General features: G+C 31.7%; 1 protein-coding gene across 1 annotated transcript; it reads left to right on the top strand.

Annotated features, from left to right (window-relative positions):
* The first annotated feature begins 502 nt into the window (after positions 1-502).
* LOC129299747 (alpha-amylase 3, chloroplastic-like) lies at positions 503-8,946 on the top strand. The gene is given in 14 exon segments (XM_054938215.1): positions 503-800; positions 1,364-1,494; positions 1,667-1,721; positions 1,808-1,933; positions 2,019-2,139; positions 2,680-3,035; positions 3,708-4,462; positions 4,668-4,857; positions 6,092-6,198; positions 7,252-7,501; positions 8,048-8,170; positions 8,381-8,548; positions 8,714-8,777; positions 8,780-8,946. Coding segments are annotated over 14 exon segments (2,826 nt in total). The 5' UTR covers positions 503-515; the 3' UTR covers positions 8,875-8,946.
* The last annotated feature ends 7,782 nt before the right edge of the window (positions 8,947-16,728 follow it).

Genomic DNA, 16,728 nt, shown 5'->3' with positions numbered 1-16,728 from the left:
TTTTAATTCAAACCAATAATAATTTTCATTGACTTACCGGTAATTTACGAAATAAAATAAAATAAAATATTTGTATAAGGACAATTTGACCAATTACAAGGGAATTCCATTCTAAAAATTATCTACTAGATTTATGATGGAATGGCGATTTCCTCGTCTATAGGAGCGAATTTTCTGGCGCTACATACAATTAAATTTAAATTAGAAATAGAAATAGAGTATAAAATTAAAATTTTCCTAAAAGAAATTATCTAATTGCAATGGGTAAATTGATCTTGTAAGTTATAACCTTATAGCATTATTTCAATTGTGAATGTATTATTATTTTAATTAAATTAAATATTAATCGTTTTTTCCTCTTCCAAATGAATAATGATAAGAGATAAAATATTAATATTCAAATCAATTGTAAATAAAATTAATAAATAATTTTCATCCACTCTTATAAATTTGAAGGAGCGAAGCTCGCCGATCTCTGTAACTTTCTTCACATTTCTTAGGAAACAGAAACGACCATGTCGACCGTTGGCTTGAAGCCAGTCTCCCACATTCGTCGTCGGGAAATTCCTCGTCGTCGTTCCAAATCTAAGCCATTATTCAGAAGCATTAGATTCGTGAATTGCTATTCTTCCAACAGTGATGTGTTCTCCAATGCCAAAATCTTCAGCAACTTCTGGCGACGACATATGCCTCCGTCTATTTCCGTCTCTACTGTATCGATCGATACTGATATCTTGGAGCCCTTTCAATCCGCTAATATCTCTTTCAAGGACACTTTTCCTGTGAAACTTGTTGAAATGGTCTGAGCTTTGTCTTCCACTTCCAGTATCGTTGCTTGTTCGGTTTCCAGAATGATATTATTTTCCTTTTTTCATTGTTTTTGAATATATTTTTTAATTTGTTTAATAGTATGATCAAAGTATCCTCAGAGTTAGTTATTTTTTCCATAATCCATTTTGAGATGCATTTTCCAGAGAAATCGAACCTCAGAAAATGAGATTTTCTTTTTCTTTTCCGGCTCCAAGGAACTGTTTGGTCTCCAACGAAACAAATTGCTTATATTGAAGGAAGTTAGATTTGTGTTTTCTGGATTTTACAAATGTAAAAGGAAGCGAAGTTGGAATAAGATCAATCAGTTGATTCTGTTTTTCTCACCTTCTTCGGGATCATCCGGTTTTCTTTTCTTTTGCTTTGACTGATGCTTACACTTTTAAAAAGGTCTTGACGAGAACATGAAAGACATAAAAGGATATTTTCGTTATTATTGTTACTTTTATTATTTTTAAATGTCTGATCGGAAACTTAAAATATATCGGTTTTTGATATTGGTGACACTTTTGGATTATTAAAATGAAATTTGCAGCTGGAAGGAAAGATCACCGTAAGGTTAGATCAAGTGAAACATTCAAGCAACTGGGAGCTAAGGGTAGGTTGCAATCTTCCAGGAAAATGGGTTCTTCACTGGGGTGTTTCCCACGTCGATGATGTTGGCAGGTAATACCATGAAGGATTTTTTTTTTAAATGAATTTTCTTTCTTTCTCATTTCGAGGTATTTTGTTCTTTTGAGTTTCTTTATGTCATTTTGATAACCAAATCTTATTATCAGTGACATAATAAACGCATTAAGCTACACTGTATATTGAATGATATATGTTTATTTTGCAGTGAATGGGATAAACCTCCTAGCAATATGATACCTCCCGGCTCTATTCCTATTAAGGTATATAAATACTTCTCTTGATCACAAATGGGATGCGCTTATTAATGGCATGGAGAAAGTTTAAATTGGAAGTAAAAAATTTCCAGGACCACGCAATAGAGACACCCTTGAAGAAATCATCGTTATCATCTGCTGAAGGAGATACATTTTATGAAGTCAAAATTGATCTTAAACCCAGCAGAGGAATTTCATCAATTAATTTCGTTGTGAAGGTTTGTTTTACACAATTATTGGCATTTGCAGGTGTTAGTTTTTATTATTAGATAAAACCTTTTAGCTGAAACAATTGTTATGCAGGATGAAGAAACCGGCTCTTGGCATCAACACAACGGAAGAGATTTCAAAGTGCCTCTGGTTGACTACTTCAAGGATGACACTAATATAATTGGACCTAAAAGGGGCTTTAATTTCTGGCCAGGTTTTTAAAAAATATCCTACATTTTCTTTTCTCAATACAGTATAATTTGTCTCACCTTGAAATTGACAAATCCTTTGGTTAATTGCTTGCGTATATTATCTCATTTTATGAAAGAGAACCATAAAGGATTGATAGAGTGAATAGCGATTAATTATTGCAGCAGAGAAAAGGAAAGGAGAAATAAGATTTCCATTTTACATATTTCGCACCTTTGTAGTATTTCATTTTAATTATAGGGAAAAATACACATCTAAAAGTCATAATCCCTGCTTCTCCTCATCGTTGATGGGCAATGAAATATCAGTAGCAATTGATCTCTGGAAGTAATTAGTTCTCTAACCTCTCCCTGTATGTAATCCATGTGCTGGAGAATTGTGGAAAATTGAGCCAATGATCTTGTCCTTAATAGTTTATTCAAACTACATTTAAATTAGAGAAGCTCTGTGTGATATTTTTACTTTTATTCAGTTTAGATGGTTCTTTGGAAAATTATGTGGTGAACTTGAACTGAGACATGTTTTATGGTATTTCCTGACTCAGGGGCCTTAGGTCAGTTATCCAGCATACTTCTTGGAACGCGCACAACGCATAAAAAAGGTCAAGAAAACAGCCGCGAATCCAGAGATTCCAAAGGAGAAAATAGTCAACTTGAAGGTTACTACGTAGAACTTCCTATTGCAAAGCAGATTTGGGTCAATAAATCCGTCAGTGTCTCCGTTAGAAATTGCCCTGAGATGGCCAAGAACCTTATATATCTGGAAACAGATATACCTGAAGATGTTGTCCTCCACTGGGGAGTTTGCCGAAATGAAGCAAGAAAGTGGGAAGTTCCACCCGCTCCTCATCCTCCAGAGACAGTATTTTTTAAAGACAGGGCTCTGAGAACTCCCCTACAGGTTTCTATGCATTAAATGGTGCACTCTTGCCGTTGATTAATTCAATGTACACGTTTTAGAATATAGACACTTCCATAAGATTTTAAACTTGAAATGTAACGAAATTTTTGCAGTAGAGGCAATTTCTTGTGAGGCCCATATTAAATACCATTCATTATTGGGGTTGAGATTATGGGACCTTAGAAAGAAAGGGTGCACTTTTTCTGTCTTGAAATTAATCGTGGGATAACCTGTTCGTCTTTGTCCTTCCACTAGTTTTTCCGTGCGCTGTTTTCTCAAAGTCAAATACATTTTCCTCTTGTTTTTGGAGGATTTTTTCTTCCTTTTTTATTTTCACCTTTTCCTTTCGCTTTTTGTTTTGTTTTTGTTTTTGAAGGCGTAATCCATCAAATGTCGATAGTTTAAACATGCGCCCAAACCAGTGCATTTGAGCAACTCCCGCCTCATTGGTTTTTTAATTTGTTACGTAGCAATGTAAGCCTAAATGACACGACTAATTTATGTAGATTTTAAATGAATCCATGCAATTTTTCATTTTTTACTCAATTTCCACCTTCCTTTCTTTGTAAACTTGAAGTTCGGTTATCTTATGCCGGTTCCAATTCATTATTGTAGTTAAGTTCCTTTTTTGTGTTCTATCGTATTATTGACTTGCCCCTCCTGTTTCTGCAGCCAAGAGACGGTGAAAAAGGGAGCTCAGTAATAATCACTTTGGAAGAGGGTTTTGCAGGATTTCTTTTTGTTCTTAAGCTAAATGAAAATACTTGGTTAAATTACATGGGACGTGACTTTTATATTCCTCTTCCAAGTTCTAGTAACTTAAATATGAAATACATAAATGGTGAGTCGGAAGACGTGCATTTACAAGAGAACTTACATATGAAATACATAAATGGTGAGTCGGAAGACGTGCGTTTACAAGAGACTGAAGAGGCAAGTCAAACAAACTCCTTATCTGGATTTGCTGATGCAATAATCAGAGACTTAAAGAATTTGGTGTCGGACATTTCCTCAGATAAGAATCATAAGGTGAAATCCAAAGAAGCTCAAGGAAACATTCTTCGAGAGATTGAAAGACTTGCTGCTGAAGCCTATAATATCTTCAGAAACTCCGTTCCAACTTTTTCAGAGGAGCCTCCAGTAGAAACCAAGGCTACTTCCGGCCAAAAAGAAACTAAGGCTACTGTCGAAGTAAAGGAAAAGAGCTTGACTCCAAAAATCTGCTCAGCAAGAGGAACAGGGTATGAAATATTATGTCAAGGGTTCAACTGGGAGTCTCATAAATCTGGAAGATGGTACGTGGAGCTTAAACAGAAAGCTGAAGAGCTAGCCTCACTTGGTTTTTCTGTGATATGGTTACCACCACCAACAGAGTCTGTTTCACCTGAAGGATACATGCCAAAGGATTTATACAATCTAAATTCCAGGTATTACATTATAATGTTAATTACTTAATTCAATAATTTTTTTCTTTGCCTAATCATCTTTTAATTTAAAGATGGAAGGTCCAGTATTTGGAAAACTGCTTAAATCTGAAAGTACATGCCATATTTTGGACGTTCCAAAATTTAGTTTATCATCACTTAATATTGTTGTGGATGCAACTTGTTACTATTTTATTGCATATATCAGATATGGAAGCATCGATGAATTGAAAGATTTAGTGGAAAAATTCCATGAAGTTGGGATCAAGGTTCTTGGAGATGCTGTTTTAAATCACCGCTGTGCTCATTACCAGAATCAAAATGGTGTTTGGAACATATTTGGTGGTCGTCTGAATTGGGATGAGCGAGCAGTTGTTGCTGACGATCCACATTTTCAGGTATTTTTTCTGAACGGTTTTGTATCCATCTATTTTGTTATTTGTCCTTTAAGTTACGTTGTTCTTTCACAATTACCTGATATTGTGAAACATTGATATCAAATCTCATAAAATGTATTCAGTTAATATGATATATCACGTGCTTATTTTAAAATGTTCTGTATCCTAGGAAATGGAATTCATTTCCTACATATTGGAGACTTGAAGTTTTCACTTGTCTCAAATTCTGATGTGTTAGACAAAGTAAATGGATGCACACCAAAAATATATATGTTCCAATGCCCTTTGCTTTCTTTTTTATGCGTTTTTTTTTTTTTTTGGGTGACTGTATTGAGCAGTCATCTGAGGTGCAGGGGTCCATGTTACTTATATTTATAATTATATCCTGTACAAAGTTGACAAACATTTCTTTTCTGGTCGTACAATTACATGAGTCAAAATAGTTGTCGAAACTAATCTCTAGAAATTATATTTGAAAAAGAAATAGACGTGTCAATAATATCATCCACGAGGATCTAATAAAGCATTGTTGTTGTAAACTTATCATTGCTTTGTCAAGTAGACAATCATTGAAACTCGTACATTAATTCTAAATTGCTACTGGCTTTGTTAGTTTCATTTGCAATTCAGGAGCGATCTCTTCGTTGCAATAGTGTTAAATAAGTGATATATTTGGATTTTTTAAACTTCCATCATTGTAAGAGACAATAGAAAGTACTGAACGTTTTAGGTACTTAAATTATCTCTTGCCATTTATTGCATTGAGCATTATGTAATTGTGCCTTATCCTGAATAAAAGCGAGTAGCGTATTTGCCTCTGCTTGTCATGTTCTGCAATAAGTTGTTCTTTTTCTTTTTGTTTCTTTTTTTGGTGATTTTCTGCAATTACTTGTTACCTTTTACTGCACTTCAAATCTTTAGTTTTCTAGGAATAAAGGAAACAAGTTCATTTAGCTGCTATAAAATTTGAATAGAATAGGTCTGATGACTAGGTTTCATGAACATAAGTCTCATGCTTACTATGCAATGGAAATTTTGATTTACTCCCATTGAAATTTCTGATTAAGTGACAAATATAGTTTCACAGAAGTAAAGAATTTGGAAGCGCTTTTATTATTTTTTAGATATGATATGCATGCTTTGTTCTTTGAATTACTTTTTACTACGAATACCTTAAAACTGTAATTTTTCTGGATGAAAATGTAATACATAATGGATATCCTCTCTCATACAGGGTAGGGGCAACAAGAGTAGTGGCGATAATTTCCATGCAGCTCCAAACATTGACCATTCACAGGAATTTGTGAGAAATGATCTGAAAGAATGGTTATGTTGGTTGAGGTAGACATTATAGACCTTAATTTTTTTCTATCATAGTTCTTGGCCAATTTATTTTCCTTTATCACGGAACAAGTATAACGTTTAAGGGAAAAATGTTTTCAATTAGTTCTTTGGTAGAATATAAATTCTTACCATATTTATTTACAGTCCAACAGTTTCATTGTTAATTGTGCTGGAGAACTATGACAATCTGGTATTAAATATGAGGTTAGGATGATCTAGATTTTATTGAAAATTTCAGTTGGAAACTTGATATTTCAGACCTGATTGTTGCTGTTGATAGGATATGATGACAATGTGATTTATTTAATTGAAGGTGTTCCTAGTTTCATGTAAGATTTCATTTTCAACATCTTAGACAATAAATTGCCACCGTGATCTGTGGGTGTCTAGATGTGACTCAGGCATCTGATGGGATGTCCGTCGTTTATATGTATTGTAGCTGTAGCGTCAATGTTTATTTGGTATGAAGATGACTTGAATACTTACAGATTTATGGCTGCTCTTTTCCTTATTTCAGTTCTTTATGTCAGAATACCCCTTCAGATTCCACTTCTTATATAAATGTTGGCAACTTAAATTTAGTTCAAACATTATTTATCTTTTATATCACTTTTCTAAGTCTTTGCCAGCTGGAGTCAACAAATTCTATGAACGTTCTATGTACGTAGGCTATTGGTATTCAAGTGATAACTGGGGGGAAAAAAACCAAGTGGTTTATGGTAAACATGTTTTGTCCGTGAGCATTGAGCCACTAAAATATATTAACAATGTCGGTTCTTTAAAAGTCAAGTTGAATATCTCTACCATATACATGCTTTGCAGTAGTCTGTTTCTTATATGTACCAACTCATACTCTGAAATCATTTTTACCTTGCTGCATATATAGACTTAGTTGATTTGCTCATCTTCCATTCCTTTGTCTTTCCTCTTGTTGCATGTGATGTTTTTGTTTAGCAGAAACTGTACGTTTAACTTTATGGTCATGTATACTAAGGTGTTGTAGAAGAGTTGATTTGTTCTATCTTTTTGCTCACAATGTGTGATCATCAGGGAAGAAATTGGGTATGATGGATGGAGGCTTGACTTTGCCAGAGGATTTTGGGGTGGTTATGTAAAGGATTACATGGAAGCAAGTGAACCTTGCTTTGCCGTGGGAGAGTACTGGGATTCCCTGAGTTATAGCTATGGTGAGATGGATCATAATCAAGATGAGCACAGGCAGAGGACCGTTGACTGGATCAATGCCACCAATGGTACCGCTGGTGCTTTTGATGTTACAACAAAAGGGATTCTTCACTCAGTAAGAACTCACTCAGATAATTTCATTAAATTTTTCTAGATTTACAAACTCTGTAAAATACCTTTTAAGACATATAAATGTTTTAAAAGCCAGATCAAACATCGAATTGGAGAAGTTAGCAGGTTCAGATTTTTACTAGTCAACTGGTTGGATTAGCAATAAACTGGTGACAAAATAATTAAATAAAAATATGAAGATTAATATAAACTAATAAAAAAAAGTAAAAGTACATTTAAATGCTAAAAATAACAAATATTTTTCTAAATATCTTAAAATAGGATATAATAGTTATAAATTATAATCTTTATGAATAATTTATTATGTAGAAGGCCTCTGTAGTTGCATTTCCATTTATCAAAGATAAAAAGAAAAAAAAAACACTTACTCCTATCTTGAAAGTAGGACCTCTATAAAGGAGGCTACACAGAAAGAAATGAAAAAAATATGGATGCTATTAAAAATAAATTCCTTTCCCCTAGTCTGCCTGTTAGTTATTAAAAATAAAGGTGTCATGACAGTGCCTTCTTTAAATTCCGCTCCCCATAGGCACTGGAAAGATGTGAATATTGGCGTTTGTCAGATCCGAAAGGAAAGCCCCCTGGTGTCATTGGATGGTGGCCATCTCGTGCAGTTACCTTCATAGAAAATCATGACACTGGTTCTACGCAGGTTTGAACTTGCAAAGACATCTTTTCCCAGACATTGTTTTTTGTGGTGTAGATTTATATATCACCATGAGGATATTTATTTGCGTAATTTTTAAAGATTTTTTATAAGTTCCCTCTTGCAGCAATTGCCATATCACTGTGCTGTTATGATATGGTAAAAGAAATGTCTACCTAATATATATAATTGATTTCACATTCTTTTCTCTGGTAGGGTCATTGGAGATTTCCGAGTGGAAAAGAAATGCAAGGATATGCTTACATTCTTACTCACCCGGGAACACCATCTGTGTTCTTTGACCACATTTTCTCCCACTACAGGGCTGAAATAGGATCACTTATCTCTCTCAGGAAACGGAACAACATACACTGTAGAAGCACAGTGAGCATCATATTATTGCCTTTATTACTCAACAGTAACATACATGTGGATATTTTCTGGATTGGATGGATAAGATATTTTCTTCTGAGCTTGTCAAACAACTTAATTTGCAAGTCTTGGGTTAAAATTGATTGCTAATAGTTTTCTTCTTTCTTCTTGTTAAAGGTTAAAATTCTTGCAGCAGAAACGGACGTCTATGCAGCTGTCATTGATGGAAAGCTCGCTATGAAGATGGACCTGGTCATTTTGAACCCCCTAAGAGATCCTTGGGAGGATGGTCCTTGGCTGGTGAGGGAAGAGATTATAAGCTTTGGGAGGCATCATAGATGCTCACAATATCATCATTTATCATTGCGAGCTCCAATTGAAGTGAGTCATGCAATGCTGTTTCGGAGAGGCATAGAAGGCAAACAAACTATTTAGCAAGCTGCAGAAGCTACATCACACAGTCAACAAAGTTCAGGTTCATCTCAAAACATGAAAAAATGAAAAAAATAATACATTTAATTAGGAAGGAGGTTGTTCATAGATTGCATGCTTTGTATATCATAACATTTTACAATGTACTATGCATGATTACATACTATATATACATTGCCTGCAAGGTTCAACGTGGTATATAAGAATGTGTAGAACAGTGTGATTGATAATACAGGGTATGTTTTGGGCAGCTTTATATGATGATGGAAAACTTTTGTTACCATTTGCCACAACTTCTTGTTTATATATAGATATATATATATATTTTAATATAATTTAATCTTTCCTCTATATCTCATAGTTGAAGGAGGCGAGTGAGAAAAAATACGTATCTGATGAGTTATGAGTGATGTTATATGGGGTGGTGACAGCGGGAAAGGATTCTCCTTTCTTGAACAACTTGAAACACTGGCTTGTTAATAATAATATTATTCATATTCCAAGAACTGTAATAAAAATATGGAAATTAGTATGGAATCAGATGTGTGCGCGCGCGTGAGCCAGTAAGTTAAAAGAAGGATGTTCTGCAATTAGGGGAGGTTTCCCTATAGAAAGTCGTCAACATGAACTGAACTAAGAACCCTTTGCCACGTAGCTTGACTTGCCATGTGAAAGGGCAAGTACTCCCTAAAGGATTTTCTAGAAGCTTTGCTTATTTCAAAATATAATATAGGGCATTAGATAGTTGTTATATATATATATATATACATATATTTCAATTACACTTTTACTATATTTAGTATTAATGAGGGTGTTTGAATAAGTCAAATATTATATTTATTATATTCAAGGGTATGATTAAAAAAATGTGGGAATTTTAGAAAATTAAGATTTAAACCAACTTTTTTTTAGAAACATAAATTAGTCAACAATGACTTATATTATAGTCTGGAGGGAGGAGTATAGCTTAATGTTCTTTGTGAGTAATGAATGTTGCATGTGAAAATCAATATATCAATATTAATATACTCCCTTTAACCCAAATTATAAGATAATTTGAGATAAAATTACACATATTAATAAAAATAATAATGACACTTACAACATACTTTTTTCAAAATAAAATTATAAACTTTAAAAATTGTCCTTACACACACTTAGTCATTAAGCTAAAATATCATTTAATTTTCTCTCCACTTGAAGGGTAATATTAAAAAAGTATCATCAATAAAATTGTATTTTTTTCAAATTGTCTTATATTTTTAGATAAAAAATTCTCTTCAAAAATTATTTTATAATTTGAAATGGAGGGAGTATCATATAAAAAGTATGGATGCTAACGACAATTAGTATAGGTAACAATAGTACTACTTGCATCTTACAAGGATTTGGGTCCAATTTCATTGCCTATATAAAAATTGTGTTAGTGAGTAATCCACAAGTATCTTTGGTAACTATTTTTTAAACTTGAGACCTATCTTGACTTTGATTAATTATCAAGATATAACTCACCAAAACTTTCTCCTCAAAAAGAAGGGGGGGGGGGGGGATGAAAAGTACGTTTGCCCTCCATAGATCATAATAATTTTCATATTAGGCTCTTTGTAAACAATACATAGAGCTCACATTTAGTTATACTTGTCAACATAGTTTTTTCGAAACAATGGTCCAACTATGAAATAAACTAAAAACAGTTGGTTCATTGCCTTTAACCTGTTGCAACGACTCAATATCAAATGTTCAAATGACAACTTTGATTTAGCAGTTATGCCTACAATATCAGATAATCCATTCAATGAAAAAGGAGTTTGGGTGAAAACAACAATAGTTATTGAATAAATGGACTTTTTTTTTTTTTTTAATGTTTCTAGTCTAGCTGCCAGAATGAAGCTCATTACTATTTTCTGGTATGCTTTTTTTTATTATACAATACAAACCCAATGTAATAAATTAACTACAAAAAATATATGAAAATTCAAATAATCATATTATTTAGTTTTAAGTTAGTATAAGAAACTTTTAATAACTGATTCAAAAGGGAAATATCTTTCACAAACAGGTGTTAACTAGATTCTTACCCTTGTGCATCGCACGGAAAAGTTCTTACTTCCTTCTAATAACAACTTAAAAAATGACAAAAATTCAATCTACATAACTATTCCTTTGATACGTTTTGCAAATCATCAATCAAGCATACAACAACCATAACATTAAGAAAAATTTACCATCAACAGGGCAAGATTAGGGATTGGATATAGGTGAAGGTCTATCAACAAAGTTTATACTGTTCTAGTAATTTATATTTCTTTAAAATAAAATAATATAATAAAACAGTGATAAGCGACCATCATTAATGACCATTATTTATATTCTTTATATTTTTAAACTATATTCACATTGATCAATCACTTCATAAGTGATCATCATTAATTATTAGCAACCATCACTATTAACTATTTTTATTCTAAAACTGTTTTTAAACTAACATAGTCAAATATATCTTGTTTTTGTTTTGTTTTTAAAATAATTTTAAAAATTGTATTACAAAACAGTTTTTACAATTAAAAAAAAATGGAAACACAATCAAAAGGGCCCTCACTTTCTTTCATTCTTATATATAAAGAGCTCTAGAGAAATATGGCACTCGGATAATTCTTAGTTTGTTACATGTCATTACTATTTTAAACAAAATTGTTTCATATGTCAAAATTTAAATCTATTGATCTCATAAATCCTATTAAAAACTGAACTTGAATGATTATTATACATAACAAAAAGTATATCAATTCAATACAAAACATTCAAAGTGCAAAGATGCTATATTGACAATGGATTATAGGTAATATTATTCATCTTTCTTTTTTGCAAGTAGTGCTATTCTTCTTTGGGAAAATGACAGAAAAATCCCATTAAAAAAATGCAATGAGAATAAGGTTCCACAAACATCTTTAATTCCCCTCAAGTCCCTGAGACTTATTAGCCATCAAATTTTAAAGAAAATAAATTTTTACCCTTATAGAAAATAAAGGAGGGATGGTCTACAGGACACATTTCCCGCATTCTCTTCTTCATCGTCGTCTCCCATGCAACTATTTTCAGCTTCTAAAGCTTTCCATAGGGCAGACTAGCAAGCTACCATTTGGCTAAAATATTCCCCCTATTAGGCCGCATTTGTATGTTTCTTCTGCCTTTGTTTGATGTTCTTGCATTTGTAAATTCCCTCTGCTCTTATGTTGATTTTTGCTTCGGGATGCATGGCATTGAAAACTAAGCTTTCATGTTTGAGAAAGATTCTTCGGCGAGAAGAAGTTGCTACTTAATAAGTGGTTGAGGTTGTCATTTTCCCAATGTTGTAATCATAAACATTTGAGTTGCATTGCTATACATTGGATTCCATCGATTTACGCTAAGTCGCATGAATACACATTGATTCTCATGGGCACAGTTGAGTCGTGTGAGTATCGCTAAGTGGCAGTGAGTCTGTGTACAGTATAGCTAAATGATAGATGGCATTATCTTGTTCTGGCATTGACCCTAATTGGAGTGGCATGAAAAAAATTGCGAGCTTTTGATAAAGGAACTCTTATAGACTTTGTTGATAATGATGGAACTACTATCCTATTAGAGTAAAATGCTGGAAGTTATTGTGTGTTAATGCAACAGCGTAAGTTGTCATTTGCTAGAAGATAGTTATTATTTTAGTAATTAACATTGGGATTGTCAATGTAAATGACTAATGAAGTTGGATAGATTTTGAATGCAGGATAGAGTAATTCGAGTTACTTTTAAATTCAAACTCTCCTTCTCCTAGTGGTTAGTAACCAAGATCATGATTTTGAACATGTAGCTTATGAAAGTGGTACAAAATGTCCTAACTTACCAAACTTGTGAATGTAGATATGATATAGTTAAAATCTTATGTATAGAAATATATTCAACCCTTCATATATATATATATATATATATATATTTTGGGAGAAGGGTTGAAGGAGATTTTGATGAATATTATAAGATGTATGTGTTGTATAATAATACAAGCTTATGTAATTAACAACAAAATCTTGAGTAGTTGTCACTTCTTAAGATTTCTTGTTATCTTATTGATGAAAGTTATTATTTGTTTAATTAAAGTAGTATGCCATTTCTACTTATGATGTCAACTTTGTAGGATTGTACTGTATTGATAAATAACAATTTGTAAAGCAAAACTTGTCATTGTTTATTCCATTCTATCAAGTAGTCTTAGAAAAAAAAATTGAGTAAAACTTTGCATAGGGACATTATAATTGTTTGTTTCATTTTTTTTTAGTCATTACAAGAACAAATAATTATTAATTGAATCAAAGTAGTCATTGACATTTACAATACTTAGACTTGAGTGAAAAAATTTGCACAGGAATGTTGTAAATGCTTGTTTTGTTTTAGTTATTACCAAATAAAAGGTTGTCATTATTTGAACTAAAGTAGTCATAATATTTATAATTTTTTGACTTGAGTGAAAAAATTTGCACAAGGATGTTGTAAATGCTTGTTCCGTTTTAGTCATTACTAGAATAAAAGTTGTCATTACTTGAACCAAAGTAGTCTTTGATATTTATAACACTTGGACTTGAGTGAATAAAAAATTTATATAGGGAAGCTACAAATGCTTTTTTTCATTTTAGTTTATTACCAGAAAAATTTTTCATTATTTAAATCAAAGTAGTTACAATATTTTTTAAAAATTGGACTTGAGGTAAAAAGAGTTGCATAGGAAGTTGTAAATGCTTGTATCATCTTAGTCATTACCAAAAAAAAATTTGTCATTACTTAAACAAAGTAGTCACTAATATTGACGATACTTGATCTTGAATTAATAAAGAATTTGCATAGAAAAGTTGTAATCACTTGTATAGTTTAGTCATTATCAAAACACAAGTAATTATAACTTGAACCAAAGTTTTAAACGATTTTTGACAACAGTTGGACTTGAATGAATAAAAAATTTGTACAGAAAAATTGTAATTGCTTGTATGATTTTACCCATTATCAAAACAAAAGTAACAATTAATTGAACCAAAGTAGTCAATAGTATTTACAATACTTGGACTTCAACAATTACATACATTAGAAATGAACATTCTACATCCTAAAGTAAAGTGACAAACCTCATCTTCTCTCTTTAGGCTTTTCTTTACAAAGTAATTTCAAAGCCACCTTGGTTTTTTTTTTTTTTTTGTTTTTTGGATGATTATAAGCCACCATAATAGCTCTCACCTAAAGTAGGTAGCATCTTACTTCATGAAAGACATGGGCACTTGTCATTGGGCAATTGTCATTTTAAGACACAAGTAGAAGGAAATCATAATAACATGATGACAATGCAAGTGTGCATTAGCAAAGTCTTTCATTACTATGGGATTTCATGTCTTCAACCAAATCATAACATATACATCACAATCATTGTTGTAAACATGAAGCATATAAACAACGACAATTGTACATTGAAATAATGGCAATAAATAAATGATATAACCTCTAAAGTTGGTAAAAAACACACAAATTATTTTGTTGGTGTATTTATGCCACATCACTTCAGCTATCAGCTATTGGTTTTTTTTCCAATCAACTTTGGCTTCACTCATTCAATGATATAGTGGAAACTATTTCTCTATAAATAAAATTTAATACTGTTAAAGGCCAAATTAGGAAAATTAATGCTAAGCGGATTAATGATCATTTTGCTCTACAAAGACATCACATTAAGTTCTCAACCATCATCCTTAATTTCTCATTGCCTTTTACAAACTCTATAAGTTCCATAAACTACCTTAGAGAGCACCTTATGTGAAAGGAATAAGACATTCCTTTTTTTTTTCCAACATTTTTATTAGGTCTTGATTCCCTAGCCTTCTTAGTCTTTGGCAACTCTTCCCATGACTTTAGTTCAAATTTTACTATATGTTTCAACCTCATTTTTTAATATTTATCTTGATTTTCCTTAAAAAAATCCTTCTTGAACAAACTCAATGTATTAACCATCTCCCTATCATGAACAATCAACGCTTCCTATTAATATTTAGTAATCTATAATAGCCATAGCAACAAGCTCAAACAACATCATAGGGTTCTACTAATTTTCAAAATCATTTTAGTTATTTCCAATACAATAATAATTATTTTAGAAGTAAAAGTTGTCACAACAACTAAGTTCACATATCATTATATTGTTTTAGTCATTTCAAGAACCATTTTAGTCATTCTCAAAACAAAACTTGTCACATTCCAAAATTAAGTTTGAACAACCCGTAACATGATAAAACCCATATTCATTTAGTCTTTAATAACTAGAAACACTTATTAATGCCTTTAGATTCACAAACCATGTAGAAGACTTGCTACTAAGCAAGATCTTATATAATAAAAAAATGTTAAATTTTCTTTTTATAAAAGTTTCCACAGATTGCTTCTTGAAAATCTAATCTCTTAAAGTTCTTTCAATAGCATAACCTCAAGATATAACCAGGCGAGGATCCTACCTATAAAATATGTGGAGCATAACTAACTAAGATATAAAATGATTTCAATGGGTTTAGGACTATACAATAATAATATGGAGAGACAATATGCAATTGGAGACTTTCCACTTGGTTATCTCTACAAAAGTACTTCTTGGGAGTCTGCCTGAATTGCAAGCTTAACACTATCATTTGAAGCCAAAAATAATAGGCTAAAAATTAAAATTTACAAATAAACTCAATAAAGTTTACTTCTATAAAAATGAATATATATATTTAAAAAACTTTATCCATTTTAGGACCTAAACAAAACAAATAACAGGCATGGACACATAGTTTATAAGGATAAATAACATTTTTGATGTGGCAAGAAGTCACGAAAAGTAGGCACAAGAATAAAGCTTATGAATAATAGGTGTGGATTATATCCATGAAACTACATCCTCTATTTCACGTGTGTTGGTTGACATATGAGGCTAGTACATCCAATGCACCTGATAATTAGGTGTATCATGGCATACCAAGGGCTAACAGGATAAATGTTAGCAATCAGTGTTTTGTATTTCAGTCCTATAGAACATTTTAGCATGCATGGAGTTTAAAAATCCTTAAAGTTCAAATTGTCCTTCAATTTGTGAAGTATAAATAATCTTTTTTATTAGTAATTTATCCAATCCATGCATGTATAATTTCTTTTAGGAAAATAAAATATCATAAAAATAACTGCATAAATAAATTCAAAGAATAAATAAGATATCTATATATATTAAATGAACTTAATCAAAAATGTATAGTAGGAAAATTTATTTAGAATAAACAAAAAATAAAATAAGAGATAGACCAACATTTCTATCTATTGAGGAACGTTATTTATTTACTTGAAACATTCCAAATAACTATAATTTACCATTTAGCAAACCTCACAAGAATCACCATAATGGCTAACTAAGCCCCTAAAGAGAAAAAAATCATTGTTAAATTTCAACCCAATATTTTTCCTTTGTTTCGATCCCATTGTAACATTTCTTCATTCTTAGCCATCTTAATGTTAATGCTCTTCAAATAAAAGTTATGCACAATATTTATAGCCAACTATAACACATATTTTAACAAATCAAATATAATTGTTCTTAATTCATAATTCTAACGCCTCTTCATAACTCAAATTTCAAACACTATTAAAAATGATAATATACAATAGCATTTATTCAAGGATTATAACAAAAATGTTTATATTGTGAGGCGGGAAAGTTTAAATTATAT

Source organism: Prosopis cineraria, unplaced genomic scaffold (genome assembly GCF_029017545.1).
Source record: "Prosopis cineraria cultivar Desert tree isolate PC_DT_omini unplaced genomic scaffold, ASM2901754v1 PC1281, whole genome shotgun sequence".
NCBI classification, from domain to species: Eukaryota; Viridiplantae; Streptophyta; class Magnoliopsida; order Fabales; family Fabaceae; genus Prosopis; species Prosopis cineraria.
The sequence above is the reverse complement of the archived record's forward strand: the minus strand, read 5'-3'. Positions and strand labels throughout refer to the sequence as shown.